The sequence below is a fragment of the Polistes fuscatus genome, unplaced genomic scaffold, assembly GCF_010416935.1.
Source record: "Polistes fuscatus isolate 324 unplaced genomic scaffold, CU_Pfus_HIC Scaffold15, whole genome shotgun sequence".
Taxonomy (NCBI): Eukaryota; Metazoa; Arthropoda; class Insecta; order Hymenoptera; family Vespidae; genus Polistes; species Polistes fuscatus.
The window spans coordinates 604,088-620,400 of record NW_025113053.1 but is presented as its reverse complement, the minus strand read 5'-3'; the positions used below and the strand labels follow the sequence as shown (position 1 = coordinate 620,400).

At 32.4% G+C, this 16,313-nt stretch overlaps 3 protein-coding genes across 5 annotated transcripts; 1 reads left to right on the top strand and 2 right to left on the bottom strand.

The window, feature by feature from the left end:
- Positions 1-4,284: 4,284 nt before the first annotated feature.
- On the bottom strand, positions 4,285-10,218 carry LOC122514444 (serine-rich adhesin for platelets). Of its 3 annotated transcripts, none has more exons than XM_043631286.1 (4): positions 9,513-10,218; positions 6,511-6,874; positions 5,898-6,130; positions 4,285-5,780 (listed from the first exon to the last, which is right to left on the bottom strand). In XM_043631286.1, exons 1-4 carry the CDS (start codon positions 9,813-9,815, stop codon positions 4,365-4,367), a joined length of 2,316 nt encoding a protein of 771 aa, XP_043487221.1. In that variant the 5' UTR covers positions 9,816-10,218; the 3' UTR covers positions 4,285-4,364. The 3 variants fall into 3 exon arrangements, with proteins under 3 accessions (XP_043487221.1, XP_043487223.1, XP_043487222.1); XM_043631288.1 differs by having other exon boundaries at positions 6,511-9,416; positions 9,513-9,597; XM_043631287.1 differs by lacking the exon at positions 9,513-10,218 and adding an exon at positions 9,052-9,081.
- Positions 10,219-10,721: 503 nt separating this feature from the next.
- On the top strand, positions 10,722-12,576 carry LOC122514631 (programmed cell death protein 2). The gene is made up of 4 exons (XM_043631566.1): positions 10,722-11,642; positions 11,745-12,156; positions 12,247-12,349; positions 12,442-12,576. Exons 1-4 carry the CDS (start codon positions 11,279-11,281, stop codon positions 12,574-12,576), a joined length of 1,014 nt encoding a protein of 337 aa, XP_043487501.1. The 5' UTR covers positions 10,722-11,278.
- A 512-nt stretch (positions 12,577-13,088) lies between these two features.
- On the bottom strand, positions 13,089-14,352 carry LOC122514443 (stromal cell-derived factor 2). The gene is made up of 4 exons (XM_043631285.1): positions 14,122-14,352; positions 13,824-14,019; positions 13,498-13,722; positions 13,089-13,393 (listed from the first exon to the last, which is right to left on the bottom strand). Exons 1-4 carry the CDS (start codon positions 14,192-14,194, stop codon positions 13,228-13,230), a joined length of 660 nt encoding a protein of 219 aa, XP_043487220.1. The 5' UTR covers positions 14,195-14,352; the 3' UTR covers positions 13,089-13,227.
- Between the last annotated feature and the right edge of the window lie 1,961 nt (positions 14,353-16,313).

Here is a 16,313-nt window from a genome sequence, read left to right as displayed (position 1 = left end):
TGCAACAACTATTAACGCCATCTAGTGGCGGAGATCATTACTAGATATTACCGACGGAACTAAACACGTGTCGCCACCTAGCCGATAAACTATGTAGCGTTTAGAACATAAACTATCGTTCCACCGATAAAAGAATATTGCCGGTAATATTTGTTTGATACTTATGTAAAATGCCAAACGCGAAATTGATTCTACACAATTATCAAGATCATTGGCATTAATATAATATAATATAATTTAAGTTTTATATGCTATATCAATCTCGAAACTTTAAAAAAAAATGTTTTATTGAAATAATAAGAATGTAATTAAATGTATTAACTAGAATAAATCTTTGAATAAAGATTGTTTAAAAAATATCTTTATTTCTGATAGAATTGTTGAGATCGTTTGTGTATAATATAGAGTTATTGAAATAGTAGGTATGTTATTGTATTATCTTACGTGATGGCATCGTTCTCTTATCATTAGTGAACCTTATCCCAGGCTCAACTGTGCACCTTTTTCATTACTATAGTGACGGCGAAGTACGAATCTTACTATCTTACGGCATTTCTCAAGGCATTCGTTTGAAAGTTTTTGTCAATTATACGTTTAAATATAACTTAATGAATAATAAATCATTTTATCTATAATTAATTAACAATAAGTGTATAACACGTGTGCGAAACATATTATATTATTATTTAAACGTTAATTTATCGAAAGTTCAACGTGTTAGCAACCATTTGAAATCGTTTTTTGATCGAAAATAAAAAAAAAAAGGTAAAAATTGTGTTAAAGCAATCACGTTTAAGTAAATGTGTGTTAAAATATTGTAAATTTGTATAAATCGTTTTTAAAAAATAATCAGTTTAAATTTGTTCGATAATAACATTAGAAGAAATATTGCCAAGTGTTTAAATGTCACATAATAGGACAATACCGTTGATATACTGTCAATAAGACGAGAACATACCTCACATCGAATGTTTGTATTTGTACTTTTTTCCCTTTGTTTTCCCTTTGTTTTTCCTTTTTCTTTTATTTTTTTTTTTTATGAACAAACATTGTCCTAATTTAAACATGTTAATTAAAAAAAGAAAAAAACAATTCGTTTGTTCTTACAGCAATATGGTTTTGTCGAATTCGGAAAATAACGAGGATGATTCGTTTATTCGCGTAAGTGTTTATCCTCGTTGATAAATCAAATATCATAATATGCAAATATCATTTTTAAAAAGCAAAATTGATCGTTACTTTATTTTTCAGCGTTTAATAAATCGTGCCACTGTTAAAAATAAAGAACCGAACGAATTGGCAATGATGCAACTGAGACAAAAAATGAACATTTTACGGGCGATAAATGCCTACCGATTTGAAGGTACGTCACCCTTTCTTGCTCCCCCCTCCCACCCCGTACCCCTCTTGCATTTACGAATGCATTCTTATTCGATTAATCGCAACTTTATATGCAACGTTTATATATATATATATATATATATATATGTTTAAACAGATTTTGGAAGCACATGTAACAAATTGTCCGACAAAGCTTTGAACTGTTTAAATAAAGAAATCCTCGTCAAAACGGAAATGTATGAAAATGATATAATGACACCCAGTAAACTCTTGCAAAACGAAACTTTCCTAAACGGATTGAAGAACGATATAATTACCAAAAAATGTCGCAATTGGAACCTTAAAATAGATAGGGCGTTGGATTACGAAAAAATCAAAGTACCAGTTATTTCTGAAGAGAAATTAAACATCGATCAGGTTACGAAAAATTCGGAAATATCTGAAATCAAATATAACGATAATAAAATGGATGAAAAATGTTTAACGAGTATCGAAACTGACGAAAGTATCAAATCTAAAACACCCTATACTCGTTTGAACGAAGAAATTCGAGATCTTAAAGAAGATCTTGAATCGTTAGAATGTAATTCTTATTTAATGGATACCCCGAAAAAAAAGTCATTTGATTTTCGTAATAATTACGTGGCTAGGAATTCGATCGAGTGTCCGAAAAAAAGATTATTAACGGATTACATCGTGCCAGGTGTGCACAAAGCTTTCGAAGATATTTCTTCGAAAGAAATAGATTCACGGGAAATAGAAAATAATATCAATAACAAATTGAACGAAGCTACGCGATACGAGCAAACGATTCTCGTTTCTAATAATAATATCGACAACGTAAATAAAAGTATGAAAAAAATAGAAAAACCTAAACGAATGAAGCCAAATTTAGAATCGACGATTAAATCATGTTCTGCGGATTCAACGAAAAAACATGCATCGCCATTTTCCATACCGAGCTCGATTTCAACGATACTTCCTATCGCATCGTCGAAATCAGAATTTAGCGAGAAAAGCGAGGACAAATATTCGTACGGTAGTTCGGAAATTGTTGAAAGTATTATGCCATCGGAGCAGATAGACAAATTTCTCGACAATGCATTTAACAAGGAATTACCCAGCAGTTCTTACATTTTCAATTCAACTAATTCCTACGAAGACAATTTAAATCATAAAAGGATCGACAAATCAAAGACACCTCCTACTAATGAGACTTTTAATCAAAGATTATTGGCAAGCGAACCAACGCAAAGAAAAGTAATTGGGAAAACGAAAATGCTCAGATCATTTTCCCAAGAAATTAATAGAAAGGTATTCGTTTGCAAACGTAATATTAATACAGATATCTAATCTGATTTGTCGTTGTTTTTTTTTTCTTTTTCTTAATAAGGAATCATATTCACGCTCGAACATGGAAGGAAAACAAATCAGTGATCCAGTTATAAAACACAAAGACAAAATACAAGAACTTTTACAAAGATTGGAGGTACAACAAACGTTGATACATCAAGCTAGCAAGGCTTTAAACTTTTGTAATTTCACGAAAATGTTTCAATATAGTATACAACACGTGGAATCCGAAAGATTGTTGTTATTATCGATACTTAAGAAAAAAGCTGTATTGAATGAAATTAAACGTATCGACGAATTCCAGGATAGTAATATTTCCTTATACGAGCACGGCAAAGTTACCATCTCGCAGATCAGTTTGAGCATCAATAAAGATAAAATTGATCTGTCGGGTTTAACTTCCGATATGTGTGGATGGTTTATGGTTACGGTGACCCACGAATCAACGGTTTGGGCAACGAGTGCTATGAATTATTCATTCGATAGTCCGATTACTATTCGTTTTCCCGAATCAATAACCGTACCAAATCTGAGTCCTAATTTTATCATCGTCGTAGACGTTTACAGTTTGCAATTAAGAAACACAAATTCCAATGAAAAAGGAGAACTATCGTGCGACAACAATATTACGTGTCCCTCGCCTAACCAATTGTGGAAAAAATTGGAGAGATCGCGATTGAAGCAAAATGAAATGCCATGTTCCAACAGTATCAGAGAAACGTCTTTTCAACTTACTGGATACGTACAATTAACTCTTCAAGATCTGCACAAAGTTCCACCTTGGAATTTATTATCGGTAATTTGTTTCTTTATATTTTAACGTTTGAGTTAGGATAAACTCGTTAGAAAATTAGATAATAAGTTGTCGAATTAATTATCGTTAACCAGGTACCTTCGAATTCGATTTTGCAAGGGAAAATAAATTTCAAATTGTCTCGGAAAATCAAAATATCGCTTATCCATTCCGGTTTCTTGACACACGGCGACGAAGCAGGTGGATTGGCTGCTTGGAATAGACGATGGTGCGTTCTCGATGGTAGTTGCATGAAATTTTGGAATTATCCTCAAGAACACGACTTGAGATCACCGTTGTTGATCATCGATTTGACTCGTTGCACGACTAACGAGGTACAAGTCGTGGATAGGACCATTTGTGCTAGACCACGCACGCTTATGTTTAAAACCATAAGAGAAAGGGTATCTCGCGATGAAAATAGCATGTTTCTCGAATGTCGATGTAGTTACACTGTCGTGAGGTAAACTTAAACATATCTTTTTACGCTTTTTAACTAGCTTAACAAATATTTCTTATTTTCTTACAGACACTTGCTATCCTGCGATACCATCCACGATATGATGGAATGGAGTTCTAAATTAAACTACGTCTTATCCATATTGAGCAATTGGAAATCAAGAAGAAACGATTTCATTCCAATCACTGAATTGTAATTGAATTATTTCTAAACTCTGCCAATATATAATATTGAAACGCTTTTAAAAAAATATTCTCTGAAAAAAAAGGAGGAAAAAAAAAACAAATAATAACGTGAACAAAGATACAAGTATCGTTGATGAATATCGGGTCAGGAATCATCTTCAAAATAGTTACTTTAATGACAATTGAATCTAAACGATATAAAAATGTTCTAAAACACTTGAGAAATAAGTTCCTATGTGGTTAGAAATTTACTTCTTCTCTTTGGCTGACGATCTGTACTTTCGTTATCCTCGTTAACGCGTTTCTTCTTTCTCAACGATCTCGTTGAACTTTTGGAAAGGTTGTTTTTGTTCGATAACGCGTTAGAATGTTCACTGTCGCTATTTGAAGAAGAAATCACGTTGAAGTGACACTTGTCCGTTACCGGAGTCAACGGTGATTGAGTTTTTATCGACGTCGTATGATCAGTCGTAGATATAACACTATCAGTTAAATTGTCCGAGGTAGAACTCTTCCTATCGGAATCAGTATTATTCAATGACGTATCTTTATCCGAAATAAATTTGGCAAAAACCGAAGCTGGAAGAGGTATCGGTATAGGAACTGGAATTGGTATTGGTATCGGATAGGGAACGAGTATCGTTACGGGAGGTAATAACGACGACGACGAGGAGGAAGTTTGAGACGAGAATTGAGATTGGATAGGATTAACCGATGCCGTTTCGGGATATATTTTCAAATCCGAGTGATATTTGTGCTGCCTTGATTCGTCGGTGCAAGAACCGGGCGAGGGTATTGCTTCGGATTGTATCGGTGACGAAGACGTATCTGGAATCCAAGAAGAAGATTTTCGTAATTTCCTTTGCTGAGAATAACGAACGTTATCCCAATTTCTCGACGATTCTCTAGCTCGCGATCCTTTCATATCCTTCAGGTGTATATCACCATTATCTTCTACAGCAGACTTATATATCTTATGCCTGTCGCGTAATTCATCGTCCATCACGTTACCTATTATATGTTGTTTGGTATGATCAACGGAAGGTGATCTCGATTGGCTCAAATTTAAAAGATTCGAATCCGTATATGGAATTCTACAATGTATACGATCGTTGGCGCAATGATAATACTTTTCGTATTCGCGATCTTTGAAAGATTCTTTAATAGTTTCGCGAACACTTTCACTATCGTCCCTCGTCTTCTCGTCCGTGTTTTCCATTTTCCTCGTTGTCGCCGTAGTCGTCGTCGTAGTCGTCGTTCTCGATCTCGACGTCGCGTTGACGTCCGTTCGCGTGCAAAACGAATTTCTTCTTATCAATTTGAGAGACAAATTGTCCGATTTTGGAAGATCTATCGATTCCTTACGATCGATTTCGGCGTTTTGCGACAGAGGCGAGAGCCTGCTGATCGACTCGTCGTCGACGATTAAAATTTCTTCCGTCGAACTACGAGGCGATTGACAGTTCCGAAGCCAAAGTTCGGGGGTGATCAATGCACCACCACCGCCACCACCCTTTCCAGAATCGCTAGGTGGAATCGCTGTTAATCCATGAAGGGCTAGATGCGTCTCGGTTTCTCGACAAAATATGTTCATCTTGTATTGATTCAAACACTTGTCGCTACAAAATTGAAGCTGACTTTCGCCGTCCTGTTTAAAAAAACAAAAACAAATTATCAATTTTAATCTAATTTAATAAAGTGAACGTTTCTTTTTTGTTTTCATTGTCAAATAAATGATTATGATATAATAAATAAATTGTTTGACCTGAAAATCGACGTAACTGATAGGATTTCTAACGTGTCTGCACCAATCGCACGTACGTGCTCTTTTAAAAGCTGCTCTTCGGCCGGCAGCGAAACAAGCTTCGCTGCAAAATTGTCCCAAAGCACTGACCATACCGCAAGAAAGTGGATTCGTTCTTCCCGGTTCCCACGTTTCACCGATTCGTCCGCACCAAGAACAGGATATCAATCTGTGCCCGACCTCCGTCATTTCATCTGTAACACGCCAAGCAACGTCATTGAACAAAATTACAGACCATTCAAATATTAGGCTGAATCCAAAAGTTCGCGCATTGTTTTTTTAATTATTACTCGTATATAAAGTATAATAATTTTATTGACTTCGACAATGATTACGCTATCCGAGACAACGCGATAAAACGCACGAGCTCTTGGTTCACCTTAATAATTTAATTTTTAATTTGTTTATTTATTTTTAAGGGATAAACCTATTAGTACATAAATTTAACAAAAGAGATCAAGTAAAAAGGAAAATAATAAATAATAATAATAGGATATACACGCCAACATAATAAACCTATCATTGGCAACAAAAATGCCACTTTATTTAACAATCAAGTTTAACTTTATTTCACCTGGGCTACTGGAAGTTGAATCGTTGTGATAAGGTAATCTTGAAGTAGATGGTAGGACAGTTTTGATTTGCAACGACGGATTTGCCGTAACTTTATCATTATTCTTGAAAATATCGTTAGAATAATACGAAGGCGTTAATTTCGTTCGCAGCGAATGAGAAAAGACCGATTGATGATGATTCGTGGCCATCGGTGATCTCGAACTTCCATCGAATAGAAATTGTCGATCCATTTGAGGCAAGGGATGTTTCGAAGTTGCAACCGGTGCAAAATGATCGAGATTTAAGCCTCTGGTGTAACCGCTATCGACTTTCTCATAACCGTACCATCCCAATAATTCGCTCATCGCCGTAGCTGCATATTCCTGCACAACAAAAATCGAATAACACGAATAAACAACTATTATTTTTTAGTTCATTAGTTCCCTATTTATCAAATAAAATGAATAATAAAACAAGATTTAAACTGAAATCCGAAACGGGGATAGGTTTTCTAATAAATTAGTTTCATTTAAAATTTGCCTCGTTAAGGAAAAACAAAAGGGTTAGCAAAGTATTCTCGTTAAGGATTCGATCCTTTGGTTTTAAACGAAACGAAAAATCGAATGAAATTGAATGAAATGAAATAAAAATAAAAAAAAAGAAAAAAGAAACGTTCAATTGATTTATTTATCTTGCCGAAAAGCGGGGGGTGGGGTGTGCTCGCGCGAGCATTGCTTCGCGGAGAAGCAAAACGTGATACTCCGAGGTTCTGCATGTATACGTGGTCCATCTACATGTAACAGTAAGGGGTATAAATATAACCAGTACGCATATGTACTCCCCGATGTATGTACGCGCGTATATCTGTGTTCATATATGGTATACGAAATCGAGGATATCACGTGGCGTGCGGATCAATCCATTAGTCGACTCGTTTCAGTTACACCGTGCATCGTATACTTCTTATGCTGGTATATCGTACGCTCGAGCGAAGGTAATATGCTACGATAAATCTTGACTCTTTGCAGTCGAGGTTCGACGAACGAACGAACGAACGATTCTTTTCATGATTTTTTCTTCAAATCAAGCGAACAAGAAACGATGATTTAAAACGAGTTACGTCAACCTACATCATTTAATATAAACCCTTCTAGAATCCCAATACAATTTGTTTTTACATAATATATTTATGTTACTATCTAAATATTCCTTTCCTAATTAAATCTACATTCTAGATATATATCTATATCTACGTATAATAGTCGTTTGGATTATATTACAATACTGATATAGCGAAACGATTGATCGAGAGACCGCGAATCGTAGAAAGGAGGATAGAAGCTCATGATTATCAGGTTGTATTAGGAGGATGATGGTACTCGCGCTGTCTGGCACGCAGGTGCGCTTTCCCAGTGCACGCGAACACAATCGGCATAGTGTATATCGATATAGACTTTCTCTGTGCCCGTACGGTCGTTTGCCACGGATTAACAAACATCGATTAACTACTATTTTCTTCTTCTATCCGCTGGCATTAGTCTCGTCCCCGTCCCAAAGCTTCCAAGTAAAACCCCCCAGTCTACTTATTTCACCTCGACACGCGATCCGACCTAACGATTCCTCTCGGTTTTTTCTTTTTTCTTTTCTTTTTCTTTTTCCCTTTTATACTTCCTTCTTTCTTTTATCTTTTTCTTCCTCGTTTAATGCGGCTCTTCGATTCGGTCGTGCCAAAACTAAATCGATATAATCCGTCTCTATTATATACTACTTATATACGTGTACAGTATATAAACCTTGCGAGTTAACTTTTCAATGTCAAATCGAAATAATCCTTAACTAAAATAATTCAATCTTATTTGAAAAAAAATAAGATCTATTATTTAATTGCATCTATTATTTGTCGCATAAATTATCTTAACGTTTCTACAAAACAAGAAAACGTTGCAATTTGAATTTCTATTATAATTGTTTTGATGCATACTATTTAGCAAAGAGTACGAAGATCGATAGTAGTTAATGATTTCTCCGAACGTTGGATTCCGCAATTTCGAAGCAAATTCAAATTAATTATATATATATGTATATATGTGTGTGTATATAATGCGCGCGTGGCCTACGCATGTTGGAAATAAAATTCAAATACATTCAAGTGTAACAGTATATCTTGTCGATATCGTCGAAAATTCGAGGCCAGGCTCCAAAAGTTATTTCTCTCTCTCTCTCTCTCTCTCTCTCTCTCCCTCTTTTTCTCATCCATCATTTGATGTATCGGTGTATCGGGTGTATCGTTTCGATACTTTTCCAAGAACGATCTCATGCAGAAATTCATTGCAACCAGGTGAATACGCGCAAGGCGAAAGGTATAATGATGAGAGCCGATCCGTGGGTGTCGTATTGCAACCTATTATGATTTCGAATAAATCAGGCGAAGGAGAGTAACATGAAACTCGTTGCTTCTCTCCCATGTATACCCCGTTTCATCTTTGTACGAACAGGTATCGCGAGGAGACATTATATACTCGATAACGTGACGCTTGAAACCATGAAAGCGACATATTACCACCATCCTTCTTCTTCTTCTTCCTTCCTTCCTTCCTAATCATAATCTTTTTCCAAAATTCCTATTTCCTTCAACATCTTCCCTTGACGCTAGATATTTTCATTTTGGAATCGTCCTGACTACAAAAAAAAAAAAAGAAATAATTAAAAGTTAGATTTGTATAATTTCGTTGGCTACTACGAAGGCTAATGAAACAAAAAACTCCCATGGAAGATCATCGAGTATCGATTGTGTTCCTCTTGATTAATTTCCTATTGCGTTGATCTTTTTTCTTCTACTCGTTAATTTTGGACAAGCACGTAACAAACATGCATCATGCAATACATATACATAAGTAATATACGTATAGTATCCACTAGTATTACCTGAAACTTGTAATTAGTATAAGAAAACGAAAAAAAGATGGCCAAACTAACGTTATATATATATTTTTGGATCCTAACAATAAAATAAAACTTTACCCTTATCTCCTCGTCAGCCTCTTCTTTCTTCACCTTTGTTGGTACACGTTTTCTTTCCATTAAATCGTCACGAACAGTTTTATCTTCTAACGATAACGATGAAGAAGAAGATGACGATGACGACGAGGACGACGACGACGATGACAACGATGATGATGATGACGATGACGATGAGGGTGACGACGATGACAACGACGACGACGACGATGATGACGATGACGATGACGATGACGACGATGACACTCGCGTCTTAACTGATCTCTCGTTTATTATATTCAAATGTGATTCTACCCTACTTCCCATTACTTTCTTCTACGCGTTCATAAATCATTCAAATGATTTCTAAATATGAACGCAAATAAACATATTTTAATCGGAATACTTCACTTTACTATGTTATCCCATAAAACTCGTTATTTCGTTTGTTAAAAAAAAAAAAAATAATTTACGAATTGGTTCGTATATGATCGAACGATTAATCGATCGATACATTTCGTTCGATCGAGTAAAAAAAATAATATTCTCTTTGAAAATCATTTAATGTATATTATGTTCGTTCTAAAAGTAAAAGGATGAGCCAAAATGATGTATATCTATACTGTGTAATTCAGAATAAAATGTGTTCTCTACTACGAGAAAATGTTGGAAGAGTTTTTCCTAAAAATACTTAGCTAGATAGTCTCACATGCCGCAAGCAACGGAGAAGGCTCTATCGAATTTCCTGGCCACTCTAGGCTAAGAATTTCCTCTTTGTCTTGCCGTTTAGATCTTTTCAGTCAAGATAATCGTATAGATTATTATGCGTTCCCTTTTTCGAAAATTCGCGGTATTCCTTAACGAGAGTGTCGATGAACGCACAAGATGATGACAACGTCATTTTCGTTTGTTTCAATGAAATCTAACAATAAACGGTGTACACGTGCGCTTAAAATAGAATGTTTTGTTTAAAAATTCTCGTAGGATGCATATCGCATTGATCTAGATTCCGTTTTAAAGATCACCGATTATACCCGCGTAATTTAAATCCTCGAAGCTGCTTTCGATATCTTCTTCTTATTGTTGGTTTATGTTTTTAGAGAGGAAAAAAAATTACTCAGTAAGGTGATAAAAAGATTATAAAGATTTGGAGAAATTCGTTGATTTGATGAATTCACTTAGCACACTTTTGTATGTATCACTGATCGCGAAGGAGAGATGATGTGATTCAAGAAACCGATTCAAAGGAGACTCTTCTCGCGTGTACGCTCCTACGTGTACGCGGTAAAAATAACCAAGTGCCGATCAGCCGGCATTCGTATGAATTCGTACGCTTTCGGAATAACTCGGCTCGCGTGAAACTCAAATTTCATCGCTATCACGGATTAAAAATGACATGAAATGTATTGACCGTATTATTTTCTACATTTGTATGAACGCATTTACCTAATCCGAAATTATAAATATCACATATATTTGTTTTAAAAATGAATTCATCATTAGATTATTATGAAATCTATTTTGCCACAATTTAAATAAGGACTCTGTGCTGCAAAAAAGAAAAGAACTCAATCGGTCTGATAGAAATCTATTTAACCGACTGATCGAAATCTATATAACCGACTGATCAAAATCTATATAACCGACTGATCAAATTTATAAAAGATTTTCATTTTCGCCCTGAGAGGGCACGCTATTCTTATATTAATCTAACCTAGCATTAACATTTATTTGATGCCTTTTAAATTCGTCTTTAATCGTGTAACTTCTATTAAAAACACGTGCACAAAATGCCAATTGATTTAGGTTTCGTTGAAAAATGTGAGCCCTGGCATTTGGAAAGTAGATTTTTTTCCAGTAAAGTAGGTGGTAGACCAGCTTGGTTAGATTTAAAAAATATACCCAGCAAGGAAGATCTTGAATGCGAATATTGCAAAAATCCATGCATTTTTTTGTGTCAAATTTATGCCCCATACGAGGAAGATGATGATGCATTTCATAGAATGTTGTATGTATTTATATGTAAGGATCCAAGTTGTTGTAAAACAAACGAAAATGGGAATTTAAAGGTTCTGCGCTCTCAGTTAAATAGATTCAATCCCTTTTATCCTTCAGAACCACCTATAGAAAAAGAAGACTGGAGAACGGATATCAGTATGTATACAAATTAATATAATATTGTTGCAGTCTTATTATATTATTGTTCAAATATATTTATATTCTAAATCGATTATATTTATATGTAACTGTTTCTAGGTATAGATTCTTGGTGCAAAACTTGTTGTGTTTGTGGCATCTCAGCACCGAATCATTGTTCCAAATGCAAAATTGCTAATTATTGTTGTCGTAATCACCAAATCTATGATTGGAAACAAGGCCATAAACATAATTGTGGCAATAATGTAAATATAAGTAATAGTTTTCTATTTCCCGAATATGAACTAGTAATAGAATCTGAAGAAAGTATAAATGAAGATGATGAAGATTGTAATGAAATAGAAGAAAAAGAGATGGAAAAATACAAATCCATGATACAACGTAACGAAACAGGATCCTTCCAAACTGGAAAAGATGAGGAAGATTTAGTAAAAATGGCCAATGCTGATGAAGATGAAGTATTTGCTCGATTCCATGCAAGAATTGCTCACAATCCAGAACAAGTTGTAAGGTATACTGTCTATATTTCTATATCAAATATTTCATTTAAATGTATTTGAAATTTTGATTGATAATCATATAACGTTTTTTTAAATTTTAGGTATGAAAGAAATGGACAAATTTTATATATTTCAGATAATACAAACATTCAAGATGTTCCAAAATGTTCATTGTGTGGTGGAGAAAGACAATTTGAATTTCAAGTATGTCATTTAAAATCTTCTGAAGATGAATAAATATCAGTATCATATCACATAATACTTCATGATAAATAATTTCTTCCATTTCTTTGCAGATCATGCCCCAATTGCTGAATTTCTTTAATTACAAAGATGTTATTAATTCACTAGATTGGGGTATACTTGTTATTTTATTGCAAAAATCTTGTATCCAAATGAAATTGATATTTATTTATTCTTTAAATGCTTAACTTTACCTTTACATTTTTTTTTTAATAATATCCAAATGATAATTCCTTAAAGATAACAGTTCACGTTTTTATACTATTGCATATTCGCCAAGATTTTTTATTTTTTATATTTATATAATAATGAAAGGAAATACTATACAGTCATTAAATTATTTATATAATCCTATATAATCATTTATGGTACGTTTAAGATATTAGAAATAACAACGAAAATTATATTATATTAGTTAGGATAAGAAATATTTCCAACAAATGTTTAGAATTTGTAAGAAATGATATTGCTTCTCTTCAGCGTAAACAAAAGAAAAAAATATATTTCCCATTGAGCATATAACTAACTAACTTAAAACTTTATAAATGTTAGATATATAAGAAAATATAAAATAGATAATATTTGGTTTTTTCCTTAATTTTCTAAACTAACTATACTAAAATTACTATCAATACTTTAAGATGTATTTATGAATAAATTTGAGATGTTTTTTCCTAATATTTATTTTTTTTTCCATTCGTTTTGTAATAAATTCATGCGCATGATTAAGACAACGAGTAATATCTATCGCATGTTCTAAAAGTATTTCACATTATAGATTGACATAATAAATAGATTTCTTTACTTACTTGAAACAATTATTTCTACACGATGAATATTTATAACTCTGTGTGTTCGTAATGATGTGCTTTAAAATCAGCTGGATGTACGAATAAGCCTTCCATAGTTTTCCATTGCAAATGTTGACTATTATGCGAATAATCTCCGATTACTTCCATTTGACCAACAAGATGGTTATATGATCTCCCACTAATGGATAAATACCTGAGATTGGAAAATTATTTGATTAATTATCCAACAATATATATAAATAAGTTGAAATTTGGAATATTTGAAGAGAAAGGAAAAATCAAGTATAAGAAACATACGCATTTGTATCAACATGCTTCAACATGACCGTATCATTCCTCTCCCAAAAATCAGTTTGACATATTATTTGCCAATTGTCTCCGCTGTCACTTGGTCTTCTATAATCCCCGAAAGCAGATATCTCTTGTTTACCGCTCAATGGAGAAGTAACTAAATGCGAATGTAAATTCTTTTTTGTTGCTACATGTTCTAATCTAATTATATCATCGCATTTAATCGGCTTCCTGTTAACATATAGATAAATTGAATAAAAATAGGTTATTTAATTTTTGTACCGATATGAAAATTGTAATTTATTTTATAAGGTAAAAAAAAACGTAATTACCCACGAATATATTGTTTTTTATATTCTGCTTTTACAAGCCAGTACGAATTACCATCTTCTTTAACTTCTATACCTGTCACTGATTGTTGTCCGCTACCACTTCCATACCTGATATCATGAGAATGTAATCTTACATTGAAGTCAACGTTCATTAATTTAATAACTGATCCATATGTTACATATTTGGTTCCTTTTGCTGCAATTTTATGTTTTACATTTAGAAAAATAATAGTCAAAATAATATATCAGTAACGTAACCTTAAAACTTGTAATAATATATATATATATATATATATACCTGTTGTAGATCCTACGAAAAATAAACTTATTAAAGTTAATAGTAATGGCATCGTTTCTGATAAAAATATCATTTTTAATTAATTAAATAAGAACTTATTAAACTAAGCAATACCACGGAATGCCTCAAATCAAACTTCGACTATTTGGCTAGTGTAGGTAATCGTCTCATAGTTGTATTCCGCGCGTGTCGATTTTTCATTGGCCCGTATCGAAAGCTATCGCGTATAACAAAATTTCGATATAATACAAAATACTTTCCGTATATATAAGAATTAATATGTATTCAATTAAATAATATAAATGGTTGAAAATTAAATGCTTCCATAAAATAATATATATATATATACACACACTATAATATATTACATACTATAATCTATACTTCTATTTTGAAATGAAATAAAAGTATTAAAATATATTTAATATTTTTCACATACGTACAATGAATTAAGTTTATAAGTTAAAATATTTAATAAATTTATTAGACATGAAATAGATAAAAAAAAGATATACGTATGACTGAGTATGCGTTTTTAAATATTAAGAATATATTTTTGCCATATTGGACCCATGTTTATTTCTTAAATGTTTTACAAAATAATTGTCTATAAATTGCATTTGATAATTAGTAAGATTAATTATTAAATACAATTTATTTAATCTTAAGCAGCTTCCCACATAAAGATATGGTAACTTCAACAAGATATATTCTGATACAAGCTATCAGCATGGTGCACACATGTACAATTATTTAGTATATTACATTTAATATTTGTACACCATGCTATAGGCCAATCCATTTTGTGCTAAATATATATATGTATATAAATGCAGATTAGAGAAAACAAAGATATGAAATACTTATAAAAGAAGCATTTTGATATATCTGTCTTATTATAATATAATACTTAAAACAGCATATATATTCGATAAAAAATCTCTCATAGTAGTCAATTGTATTGATTAATAATTGATCACTTTTAGCAAATTGATAACTTTTCTTAACTAACAATAAGTATTAATATATAATATATAATGTACAATGCTACCACAATTAATGATCAAATTTTTTTGATAATGTAGGCAGTAGATCATATTCTTCATTTACATTTTACTTTTTAGATTTATGATGATCACAGTTAAACTGTTTTTAGCATATAGAATAAAAATTCCAGGAACTTTCCTTGCAATTTTAGTCGTAAAACTTTGATTTAATAATATGTAACAAAAGTAATGTAAATTAATATTCTATTGCTTTCGGTCGAGTTTTAATATAAACATATGCAGCTATCATTACAAATATTGCAGCTATTGTAGGTAGAACGACTGTGAAAACTCGTTGCTTGTTTTCAAGAAATTCCTTTTTGCGTTCCTTCTTTTGCTTATTTGTTTCTTTTGTTTTACCTTTTAACTGACGCATCGTCTTGCTGCAAAATATAATTTTCTTCTTATTCGTCTTATAATATAAAAACGTATGCATGCAAATAATTTATAAATACTTTTGTTAATTAACTTCTTACTCGATAAAGTAATATAATTTGTCAGAACATTCATTTCACTTTCGAGTTAAAATAACACTTTTTATACAATTTCTGTTTTATATATATATACACACACATACAAATATATATACATGTTAAAAGTAAAACATCTGTTATTATAAATATAAATTAACATTTAATTATATGTATATATATATATTATGTCAGTAAAGCATAAAACAACATGCGGTTTCTGTAAATGTTCGGTAATGCGAGAATAAATGTAATTAACAAGATTCTCAAATATATATGAATAATTACCAAATATTATTATCTTGATTATTTAAATATTTGATTGAAAAGTGAGTTTTTCAATTGAAAGATGCGTGATTAACCAATGCAAAATTTTAATGTACACACGTAAATAATAAGCAAGCAAAACAACTTGATTGTATTCCTCTTATTCCATACCTATATGCGAATAAACTGAGTAAATTGTACCATACTTTAAGTATATCATAGACTTAACGAGTAATGAACATTTTATTGCGTTCTACATTACCATTCAAACAGAAAAAGATCGCAGCGCCACTCTAGGTAAAAATTACAACTATAAATAAAAATAAACTACAAAGAAGGAAGAAAGATAGTATCTTGAATTGTTAATTTTTTTGAATTATTGTTAGCGTACAAAAGTTGGCATAGAACC